Source organism: Leptonychotes weddellii, chromosome X (genome assembly GCF_054177405.1).
Source record: "Leptonychotes weddellii isolate Sample4059 chromosome X, ASM5417740v2, whole genome shotgun sequence".
NCBI lineage: Eukaryota > Metazoa > Chordata > Mammalia > Carnivora > Phocidae > Leptonychotes > Leptonychotes weddellii.
Genome location: NC_138385.1, coordinates 11,013,822 through 11,032,249, shown reverse-complemented (window position 1 = coordinate 11,032,249; position 18,428 = coordinate 11,013,822). Strand labels below are relative to the sequence as shown.

General features: G+C 44.1%; 1 protein-coding gene across 1 annotated transcript in view; it reads left to right on the top strand.

Annotated features, from left to right (window-relative positions):
- Positions 1–16,653, top strand: part of F9 (coagulation factor IX) — a 32,176-nt gene extending 15,523 nt beyond the window's left edge. The window contains exons 5-8 of the mRNA XM_006742773.3: positions 1,919–2,047; positions 4,267–4,463; positions 14,056–14,170; positions 14,843–16,653. Coding sequence (XP_006742836.1) covers positions 1,919–2,047; positions 4,267–4,463; positions 14,056–14,170; positions 14,843–15,390 — 989 coding nt within the window. The 3' untranslated portion in view covers positions 15,391–16,653. The remainder of the gene's footprint in view (positions 1–1,918; positions 2,048–4,266; positions 4,464–14,055; positions 14,171–14,842) is intronic.
- The last annotated feature ends 1,775 nt before the right edge of the window (positions 16,654–18,428 follow it).

Sequence of the window (18,428 nt, the reverse complement as noted above, 5' to 3'; positions counted from 1 at the left end):
ATTTTCTGAGGCACCTCCACACTGTTTTCCAAAGTGGCTGTACCAACTTGCATTCCCACCAACAGTGTAAGAGAGTTCCCCTTTCTCCACAACCTCTCCAACAGTTGTTGTTTCTTGCCTTGTCAATTTTTGCCATTCTAACAGAAGTCAGAGTTAATGTGAATTGGGGTTAATGGCAATTTTCAGTCTGGAGTTAAAAATCTAATTGTATGCTGTTGACAAAAAAAGATACCTAGAATAAAATTACACCAGGAGGCTAAACTAAATGGATGTAAAAATATTTCCAGGTAAATGCTAACAAAAAGAAACTGGTGAAGCAATCTTAATATCAGGCAAAATAGAATCCAAGACAAAAAGGATTAAAAGAGACAACACCACCTCATATTAATAAGGGAGACTGCATAGGAAAGTAAAGAAAATGTGGCACTAGAATGCTCATAAGTGCCCACACATAATATCTTTGGCATTTAGCCACCTTAAAGGACCTGATTTCATTCTCTTGTGCTGATATATACCCACCTCAGCCAGCTTCAAGTGTGCTTAGATAAATTGGATTATATTAAAGCTATGAACTTCAGTGGGGCACCTGGGTGGCTCAGGTGGTTAACTCTTGATTTCAGCTCAGGTCATGATCTCGGGGTCATGAGATCAAGCCCTGCATCAGGCTCCAAACTCAGTAGGAAGTCTGTCTGAGATTCTTTCTCTCCTTCTGCGCCCCCCACTCTCTAAAATAAATAAACAAATCTTAAAAAAAAAAAACTATGGGGGTGCCTGGGTGGCTCAGATCGTTAAGTGTCTGCCTTCAGCTCAGGTCATGATCTCAGGGTCCTGAGATCAAGCCCCATATCGGGCTCCCTGTGGAGCCTGCTTCTCCTTCTCCCTCTGCCGCTCCCCTGCTTGTGCTCTCTCTCTCAAATAAATAAACAAAAATCTTTAAAAATAAATAAATAAAACATTAAAAAAAACCTATGAACTTCTATTCAACAAAATACACTATTTTAGGACAAAAAGGCAAGTCAGAGTGGGAGAAGAAACCAGCAATACATATGTCCAAGAACTGGAACCCTCACACACCGATGCTGGGAATTTAAATTTGTACAATTATGTCAGAAAACTACTTGGCAGTATCTACTAAACCTGAACATATGATCCAACAATTGCACTCATAAGTATATACTCAGGATTCATGCATATATTACCAAAAGATATGTATTAGGAATGCTCATTACAGTATTACACCTAAGAGCCCAAAACTGGAAAGTCAACTCAAATATTCATCAGCAGTAAAATGAATAAAACAGTAATATTTACACAACGGAATACTACTTAGCATGCAAATGAACCACTGCTGTACAAATAACATGGATGAATCTCACAAAGTGTTACATGAAAGACACAGAGGAGTGCATATTGTGAGCTTCTATTTACATAAAGTTCATTAACAGGCAAAATTCCCTCTTAGAATCTGGTAGTGGATGGCAACTTTGGAAAGGAGGACCGGTGTAGTGGTGGAAGGGGGCATGGGGAGAGCCTCTGGGATGTGGATAATGGCCCATGCATTGATCGGTTTAGTGTTTAAACAGGTGCACAACTTTGTGAAAATTCACCCTGAAGTTCTGAGGGACTTCTCTGAATATATATTATCCTTTAATAAACAACTTCTTAAAATTGCAGTCCAAGATTTAGTGAAAGTAGAATACCCAAACCTTCAGTTTATGCCAAATCAAATATATTGCTGCCATTTTTATGCCTTATTAAGAATTTTATCTTTCCTTCCACTCTTAGCTCGAGGCTCCCAAGCTTCTCTCCACGAATGCCCCCTGCTTATATTTGACCTATCCATGAGTCAGTGGTTTCATGTACTCTTGAGAAATGCATGCGAAATGATGCTATTGCTGTTGATTTTGCTCTCTTTCAGATGTAACATGCAACATTAAGAATGGCAGATGCAAGCAGTTTTGTAAATTGGGCGCTGGTAACAAGGTGGTTTGCTCTTGTACCACAGGGTACCAACTTGCGGAAGACCAAAGGTCCTGTGAACCAGCAGGTCAAAATCTAAATAAGTTGCTTTTTTTTTTTTAACCTGGGGAGATCCATCCTCCAAATCTATATTTGAACCTTCAGGGCATTTTAACTAGCCTACCTACTTTTATAATCCCTATTTGTTTCTACTTCCTTTTGAGATCATAGAAAAGATTAGTAGCTTGAATTGGACTTTCCAACTGGCATCGTCATTTTAAATAGAAATTCTGCAACTGTCCTCGGTCTGCATTCTTTTCCATGTCCATTTTTTTCTGACTTTTCGATCATGAAGCAATCAATTTGTGTGATTTCCGTATATTTGTAATTTATCGAGAAAATTTCTATAGTAATCGCAGGCCATACAAGATACATAACTGATTGTTAGGCTTCTAGTACATGGAATGGTGAATGTTAAGCCTGATTCTGTCAGGGTGTGGCTGGCTTACTCTGAGAAGGTTATTTCCTATCCTTGGGTCTCAGGCTGAGTTTACACGCTTGGCATCCGAAGAGTTCCAACGACCATCTCTTTCAAGTTGTGCCAGGCTGACCAACACAGTCATTCTGTACAGCTGTGGACAAAACAATGTTTCCCAGTCATGTCAACCAGGCCACATTGTTGACAGTGCATTCAGAACATCTCCACTCCACACTCATATTGCTCTTCTCTGAAATGAAAGCCATAGAAACTTTGATAAAAAAAAAAAAAAAAAAGTAGGCTCCGCAGGATCAATGATATTTGATAAATGAGGGGCCTTTTTGAAGCAAACTAGGTATCATTTCTTTTGCATTTTCAAAGCCTGGTATTAAATTGATACATTAAATAATGCACCATTCCTCTGTTAACGGGGTTTGATACCTATCTCACCAAAGCACCCGGCAGAGGAAATGAAAGAAAGGGCCAGACACCAAGAGTATATATACTGTTGCAACTAAAATGAAGAGTCTCTAATGCTTCAGGGACCTACCCACCCATCCTTCTGCCCAGTTCTTTACATGCAACGCTTCACAGCTAGCCCAGCTCCGGAGAAGAAGATCTATATGTTTGAACCTTCAGAATCTAACTTCCAGCATAGAAAGATGGCATAGTAGCTAAACCCTTATAAGCCCTTCTATGTTAGGAAAAAAAAAAAAAAAGAATTGAGAACCACCTTGAGCCATTAAGTGTTAGATTTGAATATAGCCTTATCCTTAGCAGAGTAAGTAGGCCAAACCTAAAATAAGCTCTCCTGCCTTTCAATAGTAATGGTCCCTTTTCTCCAGCCATTGTTGATGATGTATATTTATACATAAGTATTTTGAACTAATTTCCTGTTTTCCCAACCACATGCTGTCTTCATGATACTTTGCTGCAGCTGGTTGCTATAGAAATGTCTGTTAGAAGGAATGTGGTTAGAAGGAAAGTGAGAAATGAAAACGAAACGTGAGGTGACTTTGCTTGACTACAAATTTCCATTCCGGTTGTCCCCAGTGTATCAGGAGATGATTTCTTGTCTTTAGGAAATAAACTGACCCAAGGTAAAAAGGTGGCCAGTTCCCAGGCGGATGTGGCTATGATAATCATATTAGTAATTTCTTTGGTTAAAGGGTTGTTTTGTTTTTTTTTAAGTTGAAGTCATCTCTACACCCAACGTGAGGCTCAAGCTCATGACCCCAACATCAAGAGTCACGTGCTCTTCCAACTGAGCCAGCCAGGTGCCCCAGTAATTTACTTGGTTAATACTTAACCAAATTAAATCATTAAATCATAATTTCTTCCCAGCATACCCCTAAATCCACCTTGGTGTCTAGAAGGCATTCTAGTCTACTAAAGAAAGCCTGGTTCACAATAAGCAGCCGAAGTCCCATTTGCCTAATTCTAAAGTTAAAGTTACAGGGGCACCAGTCATCAGAATCCCATTTAGGGACAGTACTTAGGAGTAAGACTTTTTAGTAAAGAAAAAAAAAAGTCATTAGACTTTATAAAACTCTTACAAAATTTGATTCTGGAACACCTATTCCATCTCTGTAAAGATGATGGATTCCTGAGCCAAATGTTCTTTTCATGAAGGGTTTGAAAACTTTCCATGAAAATAATGCAATTAACCTTTTAGTTTGAGACTATATTCATTGATTAGATTTTTTAAATATTGATGGGCCTGCTTCTCAGAAGTGACAAGGACAGGCCTCATCCTCGATTTCTGTAATACACGCTCTGCTTGCCAATGAGAAATATCAGAATACTAAATTTTTTTCCCATGTTTCTAGTGCCATTTCCATGTGGAAGAGTTTCTGTCCCACACGTTTCTACGACACGCACCCGTGCTGAAACTTTTTTTTCCAATATGGACTATGAAAATTCCACTGAAGCGGAAAAAAATTTCGAGAACCTCACCCAACCTCTCAACGATCTTACTCGAATTGTTGGTGGAAAAGATGCCAAACCAGGTCAATTCCCTTGGCAGGTACTCTATATTAATGGTGTGTCAAAACTGGAGCCCAGAGGGCAAGGGACAGGCCAGGCAGGGGCTGAGGCGAGGGCACTAGACAGGCCTATTGCAGTGGGGCAAGTGTTCAGGCAAGTTTCAACACTAAGCAATATGAAGAAGCCCTCAGTAGTGGGGAGCTGGTGAGAGAGAAGTCCAGGGACAGCTACCATACAAGGTCAAGAAGAGTTTGACACCAAGGAAAGCATAGCAGGGTTCCAGACATGAAACTGGGAGGTCTGGAAGCGAGGTCACAGGTACTGGGGTTCAGGGTACTACTTCAGCTCATGGGAGAACGGGTGAAAGAAAGTCTAGGTCCAGAGAAACTGGATTATTTTGAAGGGATTTATTTATTTATTTGAGAGTGATCACGAGCAGGGGGGAAGGGTAGAGGGAGAAGCAGACTCCCCACTGAGCAGGGAGCCCGATGCGGGACTCGATCCTAGGACCCTGGGATCATGACCTGAGCCGAAGGCAGACGCTTCACCGACTGAGCCACCCAGGCGCCCTTGAAGGGATTTTTAAAAGGACTCATGTAGGAAGGAGTAAAGCAAGAACTGGGTTACTAGAACTAGAGTCTGAAATAGGGGCTTGGTCCAAGGCTCAAAGTGTGCTAGCAACAGAATCACCTGAAAACTTGTTAGCAATGCAAATTTTCGTGCCACACCCCACTGAAGGGTACTGAAACACAGTCTCTGGGGCGACAGCAACTTGTGTGCTAGTTAACAAGCCCTTTGGCTGATTTTAATGCATACTACAATTTGAAACCAAAGGAACCAAACACCAAACAGTAAACCCATGGTACCTAGACCCACATTTCTCCAGATGTGATCTTCAGACAACCCACATGAGAATCACCTGTGCCCATTTCTGAGGCAACTACCGAGAGCTAGATTTGTAGCAAAACTTGTCATTGACCCTACAGCTAAAGTCTGAGTGATTCCATCTGCGAGAAGTGGGCCCCAGAGGCCAGGAGCCAGGCTGGTCCTTATATAAAGTGGAGCTGTCCAGGAACGTAACTACTAACCACATGTAGCTATTTAAATCTAAATAACTGCCATTAAGTACAATTAAAAACTCATCTCAAGCACACCTGCCACATTTCAAGTGCACGATAGCCACACAGGGCTGGTGGTCATGGTACTGAACAGCACAGGTACAGAACACAGCCACCATTGCAGAAAGTTCTATTGGACAGTGCTTAGAACAGTTTAGTCTAACTCAAAACTCCCTAGTGGCCACAGTCATATGATTTTGTGGCTATTTCAAAATACTTCACTCCAAAATATTTTCTCTACTGAGGTCTGAATTTTTGCCATCAGGGACCAGTAACTTCAAAGACTTTTCAATCATCAAACCAGTAACAATTTAAGCCAGGATCAGGTAAATGTCCCAGGTGTAACACCACTGGAATTCTCTGAAACTATGTATCTATTCAGGATTCTTCAGAATGCCTGACATTTTCCAATATAATGGGTGTTAAGATATTGAACATTTGCCTGGGAGGTAGGGATTGGCACATTGTAGAGAATGGTACTGACGGGGAGCAGGCCTTCCCAACAAAGACTATATTTTCTGTTCTTTTACCTTGGCTTTGCCTTTTTTTTTAATGATTTTATTTATTTGAGAAACAGAGCACAAGTCAGGGGGCAGGGCAGAAGGAGAGGGAGAAGCAGACTCCCCATTGAGCAGGGAGCCCGATATGGGGTTCGATCCCAGGACCCTGGCATCTCGACCCAAGCCAAAGGCAGACGCTTAACGGACTGAGCCCCACCTTGGCTTTGCTTTTAAGAATATTTGTTGGACTTGATCTTACAGCCACTAAAATACACTGTGTGTTCCTTGATACCCCCTCTATCCCCTATTTAGGCATCCTACCAGCACGGCTTCCCTCATTCACCATGACCTCTTCCTTCACTCGTCCACATCTCTATTCTCCTTCATGACTCTTCATAAGAACGATCTTCTCCACTGATCTTTCCTTGAACAATCGCAACTGGATCCAGCCACTCTAATTATGCTTTCATTCTATTTAACATCCATGTATCTAATTCTATCTAATTTTACTATTTGTGTTCTTGGGCATTCTTATTCATTATGTATCCAACTTCCATGGATAGGTGGTTGGAACAAAAGATCCTACTTTATAATAATTATCTTCCTTGGGGTTGTGGGACATAAAGCAGTCCCTAGAGTGGAGGATCCATAAACCCAGGGGTGTTTTATTAGCTAAAAGATGACTTTTCTTTAAAAAAAACAAAAACACTCCAGCATTAAAAAAATACCCCAAGATGCACACATTGTGGGCTCAGCATTGTTCCCTTGTCAACCCAGAAATGAAATTGGTAAACACACTTAAATAAGAGCTAATGGGGGGTATAAAGTCCCAATTTAGTCACATAATCTCTCCACTCTCCACCCACCCCCTTTAAGCCAGATGCTCGCCAAAGTTTTAACAATGCAAGTCTTTCCTAATAGAAATTTTAGTAACTCTAGCAAGCTATTTTTTTTTCTTTTAAATAGAAGAAACTATTAGATGATGGTTGCAGTTGTCTGCTAAGGAAGAAGATATAAATGATACACATCATTTCAAATCTTTTGATGTCATCTTCATTGCACACTTACATAGTATACTTGTTGACTCTTTCCCATCAAGCCTAGCTAAGATCATTTGGAATGTTCAAGACCACTCAAGCACATGTTCACTCCCCATTTCGTCCATATGAAGTAGGATTACTGACTGTAGAGGCACAAAGCCCTAAGTTTTAGTCTTTTTCAAGGGTGAAGAGCTGGGCTCCTTTCTAGAGTACTTGAGAAAGACCCTGTCATACTTCTGCACTGTTTCCTTCTCACCCCAAGAGAGGTCTCTCCACACCCACCTCCAGCCACTTTCTCACAAAAGGTTACTGGTTTTCAAAACTAAGAGATAAACTGAGTGTACAAAAGTCACTTGCAAAGACCAAACAGGAAATGAAACAAACCAGAGTCTCTCATCTGTGGATGAGCCAGCTCCACAGCCCCGCTAATCTGCAAGGTGGAAATACTTGGTTTGATTGCAGGCAAGACTGCAATACACCTGCTGCAGCCAAGGCATCAAGAGAAAGCAAGCAACAGCTGGGGCTTCCATGGCCAAAACAGTACATCTATGGCTCGGAAATATGAAGCAGTTTAGTAATACCACCCAGAAAGGATTCCCAATTCCCATGCTTCCTAAAAGGATGGGGGCGGGGGATGAAGCGACCACTTGGGTGAACAAATCGCACAAAAAGAACGTAGGGAGGTCACTTTCATCTGGAGTAATGAATGGCATCAAGCTGGAAGGGTTTAGCGGGCTAAGGAAAAGGGCTAAGTTAGCTGTTTGCAAGAGCTAAGGGGCCACAGAGGAAGGGAGAAGGCGACTTTTTCTTTTAGGGTTTATTCGTGAAAGTTAGAGGCAGGCAAGCAGATTCTGGCCCCGGTTAAGAAAGCCCTCTCCAACCACAGTGTCGGTGAGGTGGGCTGGGCAGCTTTGGGAGGCAACTTTGGTTGAACCCATGTTTGTTGAACTGTTAACTCGAAGAGCTGGGGACAGCACCGGCCTGATAAACCCGTGGAGAGAGCGTCGAGGACCTTGGTTCATCTGGTGGGAGAGTAGAGCAGGCTAGGGGACCTCTGCCACCCCATCCAGGTTGAGAACCTAAGAAGTGAGGTTCACCTTGCCCCTAGCTCAAACGTGGCCATGTTCAGTCCTTACCTTATTCGAGGGCTTTCCCTTCAGCTTCCGGGCTGGAGGCGAAGCCGCACTGGGCCTACCCCCTGCCACGGGGGCGTTCCCATAACCCCCTCAGGTTCCAGCCTTGGGGCCAGCCCCACCCCCAACACCTAAGGCCAAAGGTGCTGGCGGACTTGCCTGACCTCTAACCTCCCTGCGGTGGAGGGGAGGCGGGGCGGGGCGGGCGTGAGGCCAAGTTCCTTCATTTTCCCTCCAGATGGCGGCGGAGGGCTCAGAGCCTCTGGAGAGCTCAGGGAGAGGGGGCAGGGACTCTGCAGGGATACTCCAGGAGCCAGGAGAGGAAGCTGGAGGGTGAAGTGCACTACACAGGAACAGAAAGGACAGTTCCTAGAGTCACTATTATCCTTAGAGTGGGAAACAAAAACAAGACTCAAATTTCATACAGGTACATAGGGAAGCCATGAAAACCTTTGAATATTAGAGAAAAAAGGGAAATCAAAACACCTTCATCAACAGCTTAAAAGAGAAATTTGAGAAAACAACTCCATGTTTTGGCTTTCTAAAGCTTTAATTTGGTTTTGGTCCCTTGCCCTTAACCTTGTTAGCCAATAATTCTGGGCATGCACAAACTTGCCCCAAGAGCTCCTCCCACCTCTTCTGTTTTGGGTTTGGAGCTGTCTGGCCTTGAATGTGAAGTACCTGGTCTTTCTATTTTCTGTTTCATCATGGGCCTCAGCTCTGTATTAGCCATAGTTATTCTACATTTAATAATTTGGAGATCATTCTACCAGATTGAAAAAATGGAATACAATGGAAGCCAAGTGGTTAAGCTTTCCTTAACCTTTATATTAGTTTGTATCGTATACAACTGACAATATTCAAATGTTTTAACCAGCAAAATGTCTTGAGAAGCAGTCTGTCTATTCCTTATTCTGTTCTTGGCCTAAAAAATCTTTAAAACATCTCAGCACTTTCCCCAGTCTCAGCTTTCCTCAGCTTTGGCCTGAAACTATCCTTAAAGATACCTGAGCTCTTGACCTGCACAGCTACTCACACGCCCAATCCTTTCCATCGGGTTAAGACACATCCCTATGGCAGATAGGATACAGTTACCATATGTATGAATCAGAACTTTTTCTTTCTTTTTATTGGAAAAGGGGAGGATTGGGAGAAAGATTTTATATGATGGGCCTAAGACTATAGACACGTCTTTACCTGGAAAAATTTAACCCTCAAATGATAAAGTTTCAATTAAGAGAAATAAAAACATGACTAATCTCACCTGGCCCCACAAAACTATGTTGGACAGAACATTTAGATTATTATTCTCTAAGATGGATTGGTGAAAACTATTTCTTTTTTTTTTTTAAGATTTTATTTCTTTATTTGAGAGAGACAGTGAGAGAGGGAACACAAGCAGGGGGAGTGGGAGAGGAGAAGCAGGCTTCCCGCGGAGCAGGGAGCCAGCTGCGGGGCTCGATCCCAGGACCCTGAGATCATGACCTGAGCCGAAGGCAGACGCTTAAGGACTGAGCTACCCAGGCACCCCGGTGAAAGCTATTTCAATGACGAGTTTAGTTAACCATTAAAAACTGAAAATGAAAAAGAGAATGAGCATCCCCTCTGTGCCCAGAAAAATGAAGTCGGGCCAATGGCTGGGCGAATCACACCTGTGGGCATAACGAGCTGTCCATCCTGCAGAAATGGTTGTGCTTTTGATATGAGAGAATGAGTGTGCAAACCGGAAAAAAATGTAATTGGAAAGCTGGAGGTGGCTACATAGAGAGAGAGAGGAAGAGTTTACTGAAAATCACAGGGAAAGGCCAGATTCAAGTTAAAGGTCAGGAAGAGAATAACAGGGCGACAGCTATTACTCGGGGCCGGCATTATCAATGAAGAGCATCAGAAGAGATAAGTGAGTGTGTATTTTCTAGATGGATGTGGTGTGTTTGGTGTGCATCTGTGTATGTGTCTGAAAGAGAGAAAACAGGCTCCTATTAGGATAGGACAAACATGAAAAGGATTGACAGATCAGAACTTGGATGCCTTGCTCAGAACATATGCTTTCCCATTTTTCCCTTCATTGTCCAAAGTGATGTCTTACAAGAACTTGTCCTTGGCCAAGCAGACAGCTCATCTCCAAATAGCTCATATTTAGATAGCTGTGATCCTGTGGTAGCCAAGCAAACATTCCTAAATCTAGTCATTTGTAATATCTTTAAATGCAAATATATTTTAGGGCGTTTTATTGGCAAAGATGTTTGCTAAAATTTCTAATACCAATCAGGGACTGGCAAAAAAAAAAAAAAATGCTCTTCGGGCTCAAAAAAACACAATCATATTTCTCAGCCATCCACCAGAAAGGAATAGAAGCTCCAGGCAGCAAGTCTTTGGCAGGAGTCAGACTAGCTACATCATAGTCTTTGTGCCCAGGGGCTGTGGATATCATTCAGTCTGGCCTAACCAACCCATTAAGCTGAGAGATGCCTAGTCACCTCTAATACAGAGGAAAAGCACCATTCTGTTATTGCTTGTGAATTCATAACTCTAATTACTGGAACGGATGTATTCAGATGTGACCATGAGGCCCCGTGTAGGACAGTGTTACCCAAACCTGCCTAGTGATACAAATCACCTGGGGTCAGGGCCAGCTTCATGAGCTTGTAACCAGTGGACCTGCATGAGGCCTTGCTTTTGGAAGGGTCCCAAATTTGGAGTTTAATGCTTTGTGTTTTGCAACTCGAGTCTGATGAGACAGGGAAGCAGCCGTGCGCTGGGAGCCTAGAACCTCTCACCACCTCCCTGGGATGGATTCTTCACCTCCCACTCCCTTGTCCCCTGGTTCGTTGGCCAGGTCTGCATCTTCCTCCCCATACATGCCCAACGACCACTGCCACCCTCAGCCCATGGCACGCTAGCGTACTCCCCTCCACTTCTCCAACAGCCATCTGCGTCCCCCTCCTCCTGCACCAGCACAGGGAGGGTTGAGGCTGGGTGTACACACTCTATGCCATTTGGGGAGGGGGCATGGCCACATAGCATCTCAGGCCCAGAAGTGTGTCACAGCTCATTTGGAGGGTGGATGGTGGGGGCAAGCCTCTTGCCCGCCTCCATTGCAGGAGCTGAGCACGTCCCGGCATGGAAGTTGTAACCGCTTGAGAATCACGCCTCCACTGTTGGTTGCTGCAGTGGGCCAGTGAGAAGGGCCGATTGACTTACCTTCCCCTGCTGCAACATGGGGTCGGTGGGACAGGGGGCCTGGCAGCCAAGGGCATTTGTGCTTGCATGCCAAATCATAGGGTGCAGCTCCTGGGCACCCATCAGTGTCTGCACTCTCCCCACAAATAGCCCCCAGGCCTGAGAACGCATGACATGAAGTAGTAAAATTAAAATCACCATCGGGGCACCCAGGTTGCTCAGTCGGTTAAGCATCTGACTCTTGATCTCGGCTCAGGTCCTGATCTCAGGTCTTGATCTCAAGCCCCACACCCAGCGTGGAGCCTACTTTAAAAAAATAAAGTAAAATAAAAAATAAAAACCCTCTTGGGGTACCTGGGTGACTCAGTCAGTGAAGCGTCTGCCTTCGGCTCAGGTCGTGGGATCAAGTCCCATGTTGGGCTCCCCACTCAGCAGGGAGTCTGCTTATCCCTCTCCCTCTCCCTATGCCCCTCCCCCTACCTGTGCACTCTCTCTCTCTCTCCTCTCTCAAATAAATAAAAATCTTTAAAATAAATAACAAAAAAATAAAAACCCCATGATAGATTGCAAGAGACCATAGAAGAAAGAAAAAAAAAATTGTACTTAAGTATTTTCAATGGCATGTTTTTTTCCTGGCTTTTGAACAAGGGGCTCCACATTTTCATTTTGCACTGAGCCGCACAAATTATGTAGCCAGCTCTGTGTGGACTAAGCACTTTTTAAACACAAAGGTCACGAAGCCTTGGAAATTCTGAAACAGAATTTCTCAAACTTAATCATGCATAAGGATTTTCTGGAGATCTTCATTTCCTCCAGTCACACCCACCAAATATTCTAATTAAGTTCCGGTGGGCCCCCAAATCTGCATTTTACAAGCATCTGAGATGCTTCTACTGCAATTGGTCCACTGACCACACTTGGAGACCTACTGTGCTCTTAGGAGCATAGATTCTGAAGCCCGGTAGACTAGGGTTTGCATCCTAGCTTCACCACTGATCTTAAAGGAGTTAATGTACATATCTAAAACTCGGTTTGCTCATCTGTAAGTGGATATATTAATATCACTCCACAAAGTGGTGTATTAAATGTACATAAAACACTCAGCACAATGATTCGTCCATGGTAAGCAATCGATAAATGTTCAAAAAAATTAAGACTGTTACGTCTGGGTGGTGGTGGCTACCCGGGTGTTTATTATATTATTATGTGAGTTTTCCTATATTTTTACAACTTTTCAAAATAAAAAGCAACAGCCAGAAGGAGAGAGAAAGCTAAAGTGTGGAAAAAGGGGTCAGAAGCTTGCAGTGAGTCAGCCCTAAAGGTCTCCGAGTAGGAGGCCAATGCTTCAGTGTCTAGGACTTGTTTAGTAGGTGTTCAGTAAATTGAACTCAGGACAAAAAGAATCTTCACTAGAACCTTCTCAGACTCACACTTAAGGGCACTGACCACTTTTTTCCCTTGGTTTAGAAATGGATTTATGCCTGAGAGGAGGTGTACTTTAGTAAAAGGACATGAGTTCGTAAGAGCTGGTCGGCTTCTGCATAGGGTTTACCAAATGTTCAGTGCACCCTCTAGTGTCCATACTTCTCAGCTCCTTCCTGAAGAGGTGGCTCGAGGCCTTTGGGCACACTGGAAGTGAAATTCTCCAAGTTGATCTAGAGATTGAGGTGGTAAAAATATTCATCGTCCACTCTGGTTATACAATAAAATGCACAAATGAAAGAACGGACTGGCCTCTTATCTAATAATGCCCAGGCTCAAACCAGCACCCGAATGCCTCGGTCCACTTTGCCCAAGCACAGCTAAGGAGACCTGTCGGGACAGAGGCAGCTTCCACATCCAGCCAAGGGAACTGGAATATGGCTAGGGGAAAAAGGAAGGAGTGCATGTGCCCTGCTGTTCCTCACTGCCCGGATGGCTGTAAGTACAGCTCCTACAGAGGCCAGTGGTCTCAATTCATAGTTTGAAACGGGCTTAAAAAGACTTCAGGGAGGGGCGCCTGGGGGGCTCAGTCGTCAAGCGTCTGCCTTCGGCTCAGGTCATGATCACAGGGTCCTGGGATCGAGCCCCACATCGGGCTCCCTGCTCAGCGGAAAGCCTGCTTCTCCCTTTCCCTCTGTGCCCCCCTCTGCTTGTGCTCACTCTCTCTCTGTCAAATAAATAAATAAAATCTTAAAAAAAAAAAAAAAACCTCAGGGAAAAATCAGTACTTTTTCTCTTTCAAATCACCCTGTAGCAAGGTTTCCTCATGCAGCGACAGAAGACTCAATAGTAACTATGGATCTGGAGGAGTCAAGCAAATTTCTGAATTTACCTGCCATATTCCCATGAAACAATCTGTGCCATCAGAGAATCCGACTCACCTGGAAAAAGCAGCCAAGGGCCCCAAATCACCAAAAGAAGCCATTCCCTCATATTCGCCTCCTCTAGAGCTCCCCCTGGCTCTCCTTGCACATTCTCTTCAAGACAGTTACAGAAATGGCTTTTTTGATTGCGCTCCAGAAACACTAACTCATCTGCAAAGCTGACACTTTCCAGAAACACTCCAGTTCTGCCAGCACCTAGAATCAAACTTTGCCCACTCCTATCAACAGCACCTGTATTTATTTTGTTCTGGATCAAACACCTTATGTAGTAAGTTTCATGATTTTGTTTCCACAGGTCCTTTTGAATGGGAAAGTTGATGCATTCTGTGGAGGTTCCATCATCAATGAAAAATGGGTGGTAACTGCAGCCCACTGCATTGAGCCTGATGATAAAATTACTGTGGTTGCAGGTAAATAAACAAAAAAGGATAGGAATCGGCAGTATCACTAGATCTTCTATATGATTGGTGCATCGTATTTTCCTAAGGTCTACTAAGTTCTTTGCGAAATAAGTTGGGCTAGTGCCATATTTCTAGGAGGAGGAGCCATATTTCTAGAACCTAACTTCTTCCATCCTCCAAGCCCCCCATAGTTCTTTCGGTGTGCCCAGATTCACCCCCATCTCACAGGGGTACAATTATGTATGATGTGTGCATTTCCCCACCAGACTGAGCCTTCCCCAACGCCGTGTCATATCATTTGCCTTTGTACCTCTGGTGCCTGGCACGACCTTTGAATGAATGACCCAATGACTATATTATCTGTGCTCAAAAAAGGGGTCAAAATCCTTGAAATTAGGAAAGTCTAGGGTAATTCATGCCAAGTAGATTCATTACCACCTCAACAACGTAAGGTTTGTACCACCATGGGAGAACAAGCCAGCTCCATGATGGTCCCGAATGGGTTTTTGGTCTGAAATGTATGCATTGGTCCTCATTACATTTTACCAAAATCCTAGCAATGTAAGACTGAGATTGTTGACACTTGGTTGCCAGTTAATTGAGGGATGCCGAGAATCTTGGGCAATCTGTTTCCTTATGTGTATGTCTACCTGTGACTGAAGAGAAATTTATTTTCCATAGGTGAACATAACACCGAGGTGAGGGAACCTACAGAGCAAAAGCGAAATGTGATTCGCACTATTCTTCACCACAGCTACAATGCAACTGTTAATAAGTACAACCATGACATTGCCCTTCTGGAACTGGATGAACCCTTAACGCTAAATAGCTATGTAACACCTATTTGCGTTGCTGACAGGGAATACACGAACATCTTCCTCAAATTTGGATCTGGCTACGTGAGTGGCTGGGGGAGAGTCTTCAACAGAGGGAGATCAGCTTCAACTCTTCAGTACCTTAAAGTTCCACTTGTTGACCGAGCCACATGCCTTCGCTCCACAAAGTTCACCATCTATAATAACATGTTCTGTGCTGGCTTCCATGAGGGAGGTAAAGATTCATGCCAGGGAGATAGTGGGGGACCCCATATTACCGAAGTGGAAGGCATCAGTTTCTTAACTGGAATCATTAGCTGGGGTGAAGAGTGTGCAATGAAAGGAAAATACGGAATATATACCAAGGTGTCCCGGTATGTCAACTGGATCAAAGAAAAGACAAAGCTCACTTAAAGAAAAAAAAATGTATTTCCAAGGTTGACATATTTGGGGTCGAGATGGACAAGGGCCTTTACTGACTAATCACTTTCCTATCTCTTTAGATTTGACTGTCTGCATTCCATGAATACTGCTTTTTCTCTTTATGGGGAGAAATCTATCTAGAATTCCTATTTTACTAGAGTAAGTAGATTAGCAAATGTAATCACTAGAGGAATGTACTGTGATAGGAAATTGTGACCATTCCCACAGGTCCAGCCCTTGACAAAACTGTGAAGTTAAGTTCTTCATCCTGCCCATCGGGCATTAAGTTTCTCCACTGGGGCAACTCTCTGATTCTCCCTCCTTAGCAGCATTCCATGTTCCAGATCTTTCTTACCTCTCCCACCAAAATCATCAAAACGTATTAGATCTATATCTGGGATATTTGGTCTAGTTCACGACAAGGCGAGCACCACACTCATAAAGGACGAACACAGGGGGAGCCGACAGGTGGAAACTCACCAGAAAACACTACTTCCTTTTCTGTACCCTTATTCCTGCTTCCTCGATCTCTTCCGTTTCCTAATCCCGAAATCAGTTTCTCTCTCCCTCCCTCTCTCCTCTTTTCCCTACAAGGGATTAAAGGAGGGAAGGGGCACATCATGCTGTTTTCCTGTCCACAGTTGTACATGTCTGTCAAACCCAGACTTGCTTTCAGTTTGGTCTTTGACTTGCTTTTCAGAGCATAGGGATGAAGTAAGGTGCCCGAAGAACTTGGGAGGAAAAGTTCCTCTGAGAGAGTCATGTTATTAAAATACATACATCACGGAAGGAATGACCCATCAGAATAGTTCCCTAAGAGCTTGTCATTGCGTTGTGATGGAGGTAACTTCTAAGAAGGGTGACGTCACCTCACGTGTCTCGTCCTCCATCTGAAAAAATGTTAACAGAAAGAGAAGAACAGTCAGTTTGCAATCTAGAACTAGTAGAGTCTTCAAGGAAGAATTCCACAGTGTGTCTCCAGTACCGCCCAGGGCTAAGGAAGAAGTTGCCCTAGACCAGAGAACATGAGCATCATGTCTCCTAAACGAGCATATCTGCACCGTGGAGAAGGGTGCACCTGGTGGCTCACTCCCCCTTTTCTGGTTTCATGCTCTCCAGGCAACTGTTTGATTATAATTAGGCCTTCCATATTGAATCTTCTACAGGGTTGCTGACCAACCTACACATGTACTTTGATGTGTTAGAATGGCTCCCTTTGTGAATTAATAAACTGGTGTTCTGGTTCATACCGCAGCTTTTTGTGAATTTGGTTGATGTGAATCAGTCATCCCGTATTTCATGATGTGTGAGACCACTGACGAAATCAGGTTTGGGACCGCTTTGACCCCACCAAGCTGCTGCCCTCACCCCACCCCCAGCCAGGCCTCACTCTTGCTGATTTCTTTCAAGTGCTTCTAGTTAATACCTTTTTACTTTAGTCTTTCAAACGTAAGCACCAATTAACGTATTTTCAAATTTCTCAAAAAGCGTTTCTTTTGCATCATTCACAGAGAAGTACCGCAAACACCCCATTCAGCAGAACGCTGAGCATAATGTGTCCGAGTGCAATACGACACATCAGAATTCGATGGTCCGCTGTCACCCGGCTTTCATATGAGGCGGTGTTCTGTCCTGGAGAGGACAGTGGTCTGGATCCACCTGGGACAGAATCGAGTTTAAATAGCTGTGGATATGGCCTTGGATAAATCACTCCACATTTGGGGCTCTGATTTCTCCATTTGTACAATGAAGGCGTTTGACAGGATGCTCTCCAAAGGCCCTTGTTGACCTTGATAGTCTGTGATTTCCTGCTCTTTCATTCCTTCATTCGACAAATATTCAAGGACTGAGAACTGCGTGCCAAACGCCAATGTGTTCATTAAACTTGAATCCCTATTTATATATTTTGTGAGTTAACTAAAATAAGTATATACATTACTACCCAGTAGATGCTCAACAAAAGTTAGCTGAATCTGAACCCGTGTTTATTCCAGAGCAGGGATTAGTCTTGTATCGAGAGTCCTGAAAGGAGGCCATAATAAATAACAATAGTGAGTGGGATTGAGGTTTCACGAACAAACAAATCAGTTCTGCTATTGTTAGCTAAAGGAGGGAAAGAGAGGAGACACTACAATTGTCCGCCTTAGGTTTGAGGAGGATACTGATTCGTGCCCAAAAACCCCAGTCGCTTCACATTTGAATGACTAAAGGTCTGTGGCAGTTGGTAAAAGTGAGCCGGTCTGGCCTGGTTGCCATGGAGACCACCCCTGACAAAGGCAGCAAAGGGGGGGGGGGTGGCTTTACACCTCCCGTGATTGGTCTTCCCGGTGGCAGAGAAAGAAGATCCTGGGCCCACAAAGCTCCAAGCCACAGTTAGCCTTTTTCCCATGAGCTCCAACACGACTGGATTCCTCACGAGCCCCCTGCAGCGCTACACACGTGGGATCCCTCAGCCCACCCGAGAGCCCGAGCCTTCGGAGCCAGGGCCTCGCTAGACTCTCCCTAGGCCATGTGCAGTCGCCACGGAAGAATCATTCGCTTTCGAAATCGCTGTAGCTACTTAACCTAAATGGGCGGAAACATGCTGCTGCAACATTGTGGGTGGCATGAAAACAGAGTCCTGCTGAGCGAAGAAAACTGTGTTAATGCAGTGCAGTCATTGTAACTTGCCACTTAAGGAGGCCTGGCTTTGGTTCTTGGGAAGAGTAGCTGTTTTGTGATGGCAGGAACAGAGTACTGTCCAGTTTGCTCTGTCAAGGGAAAAAGAAAGGCTTTTCCCCCTGCTCTCCTAACCCATGGCAGACCAGTTCACAAAGTCGCTTAATTCGCATTTCTCAACAACTCCCGCTCTGAACCATGGAAGTGTTACCCCGGTGGCCATCCCAGTCCTCCCAACCCTGGGACCGCAAATCGCCTAGAATTCCTACCAGGGATGCTCTCATTGACAAACAGGCGGACCGACTCAAGACCCTCAGGGAGTCTGGGAGGCAGAGTGGCAGGCAAAGAACGGGGGGGGGGGGGGGGGGGGG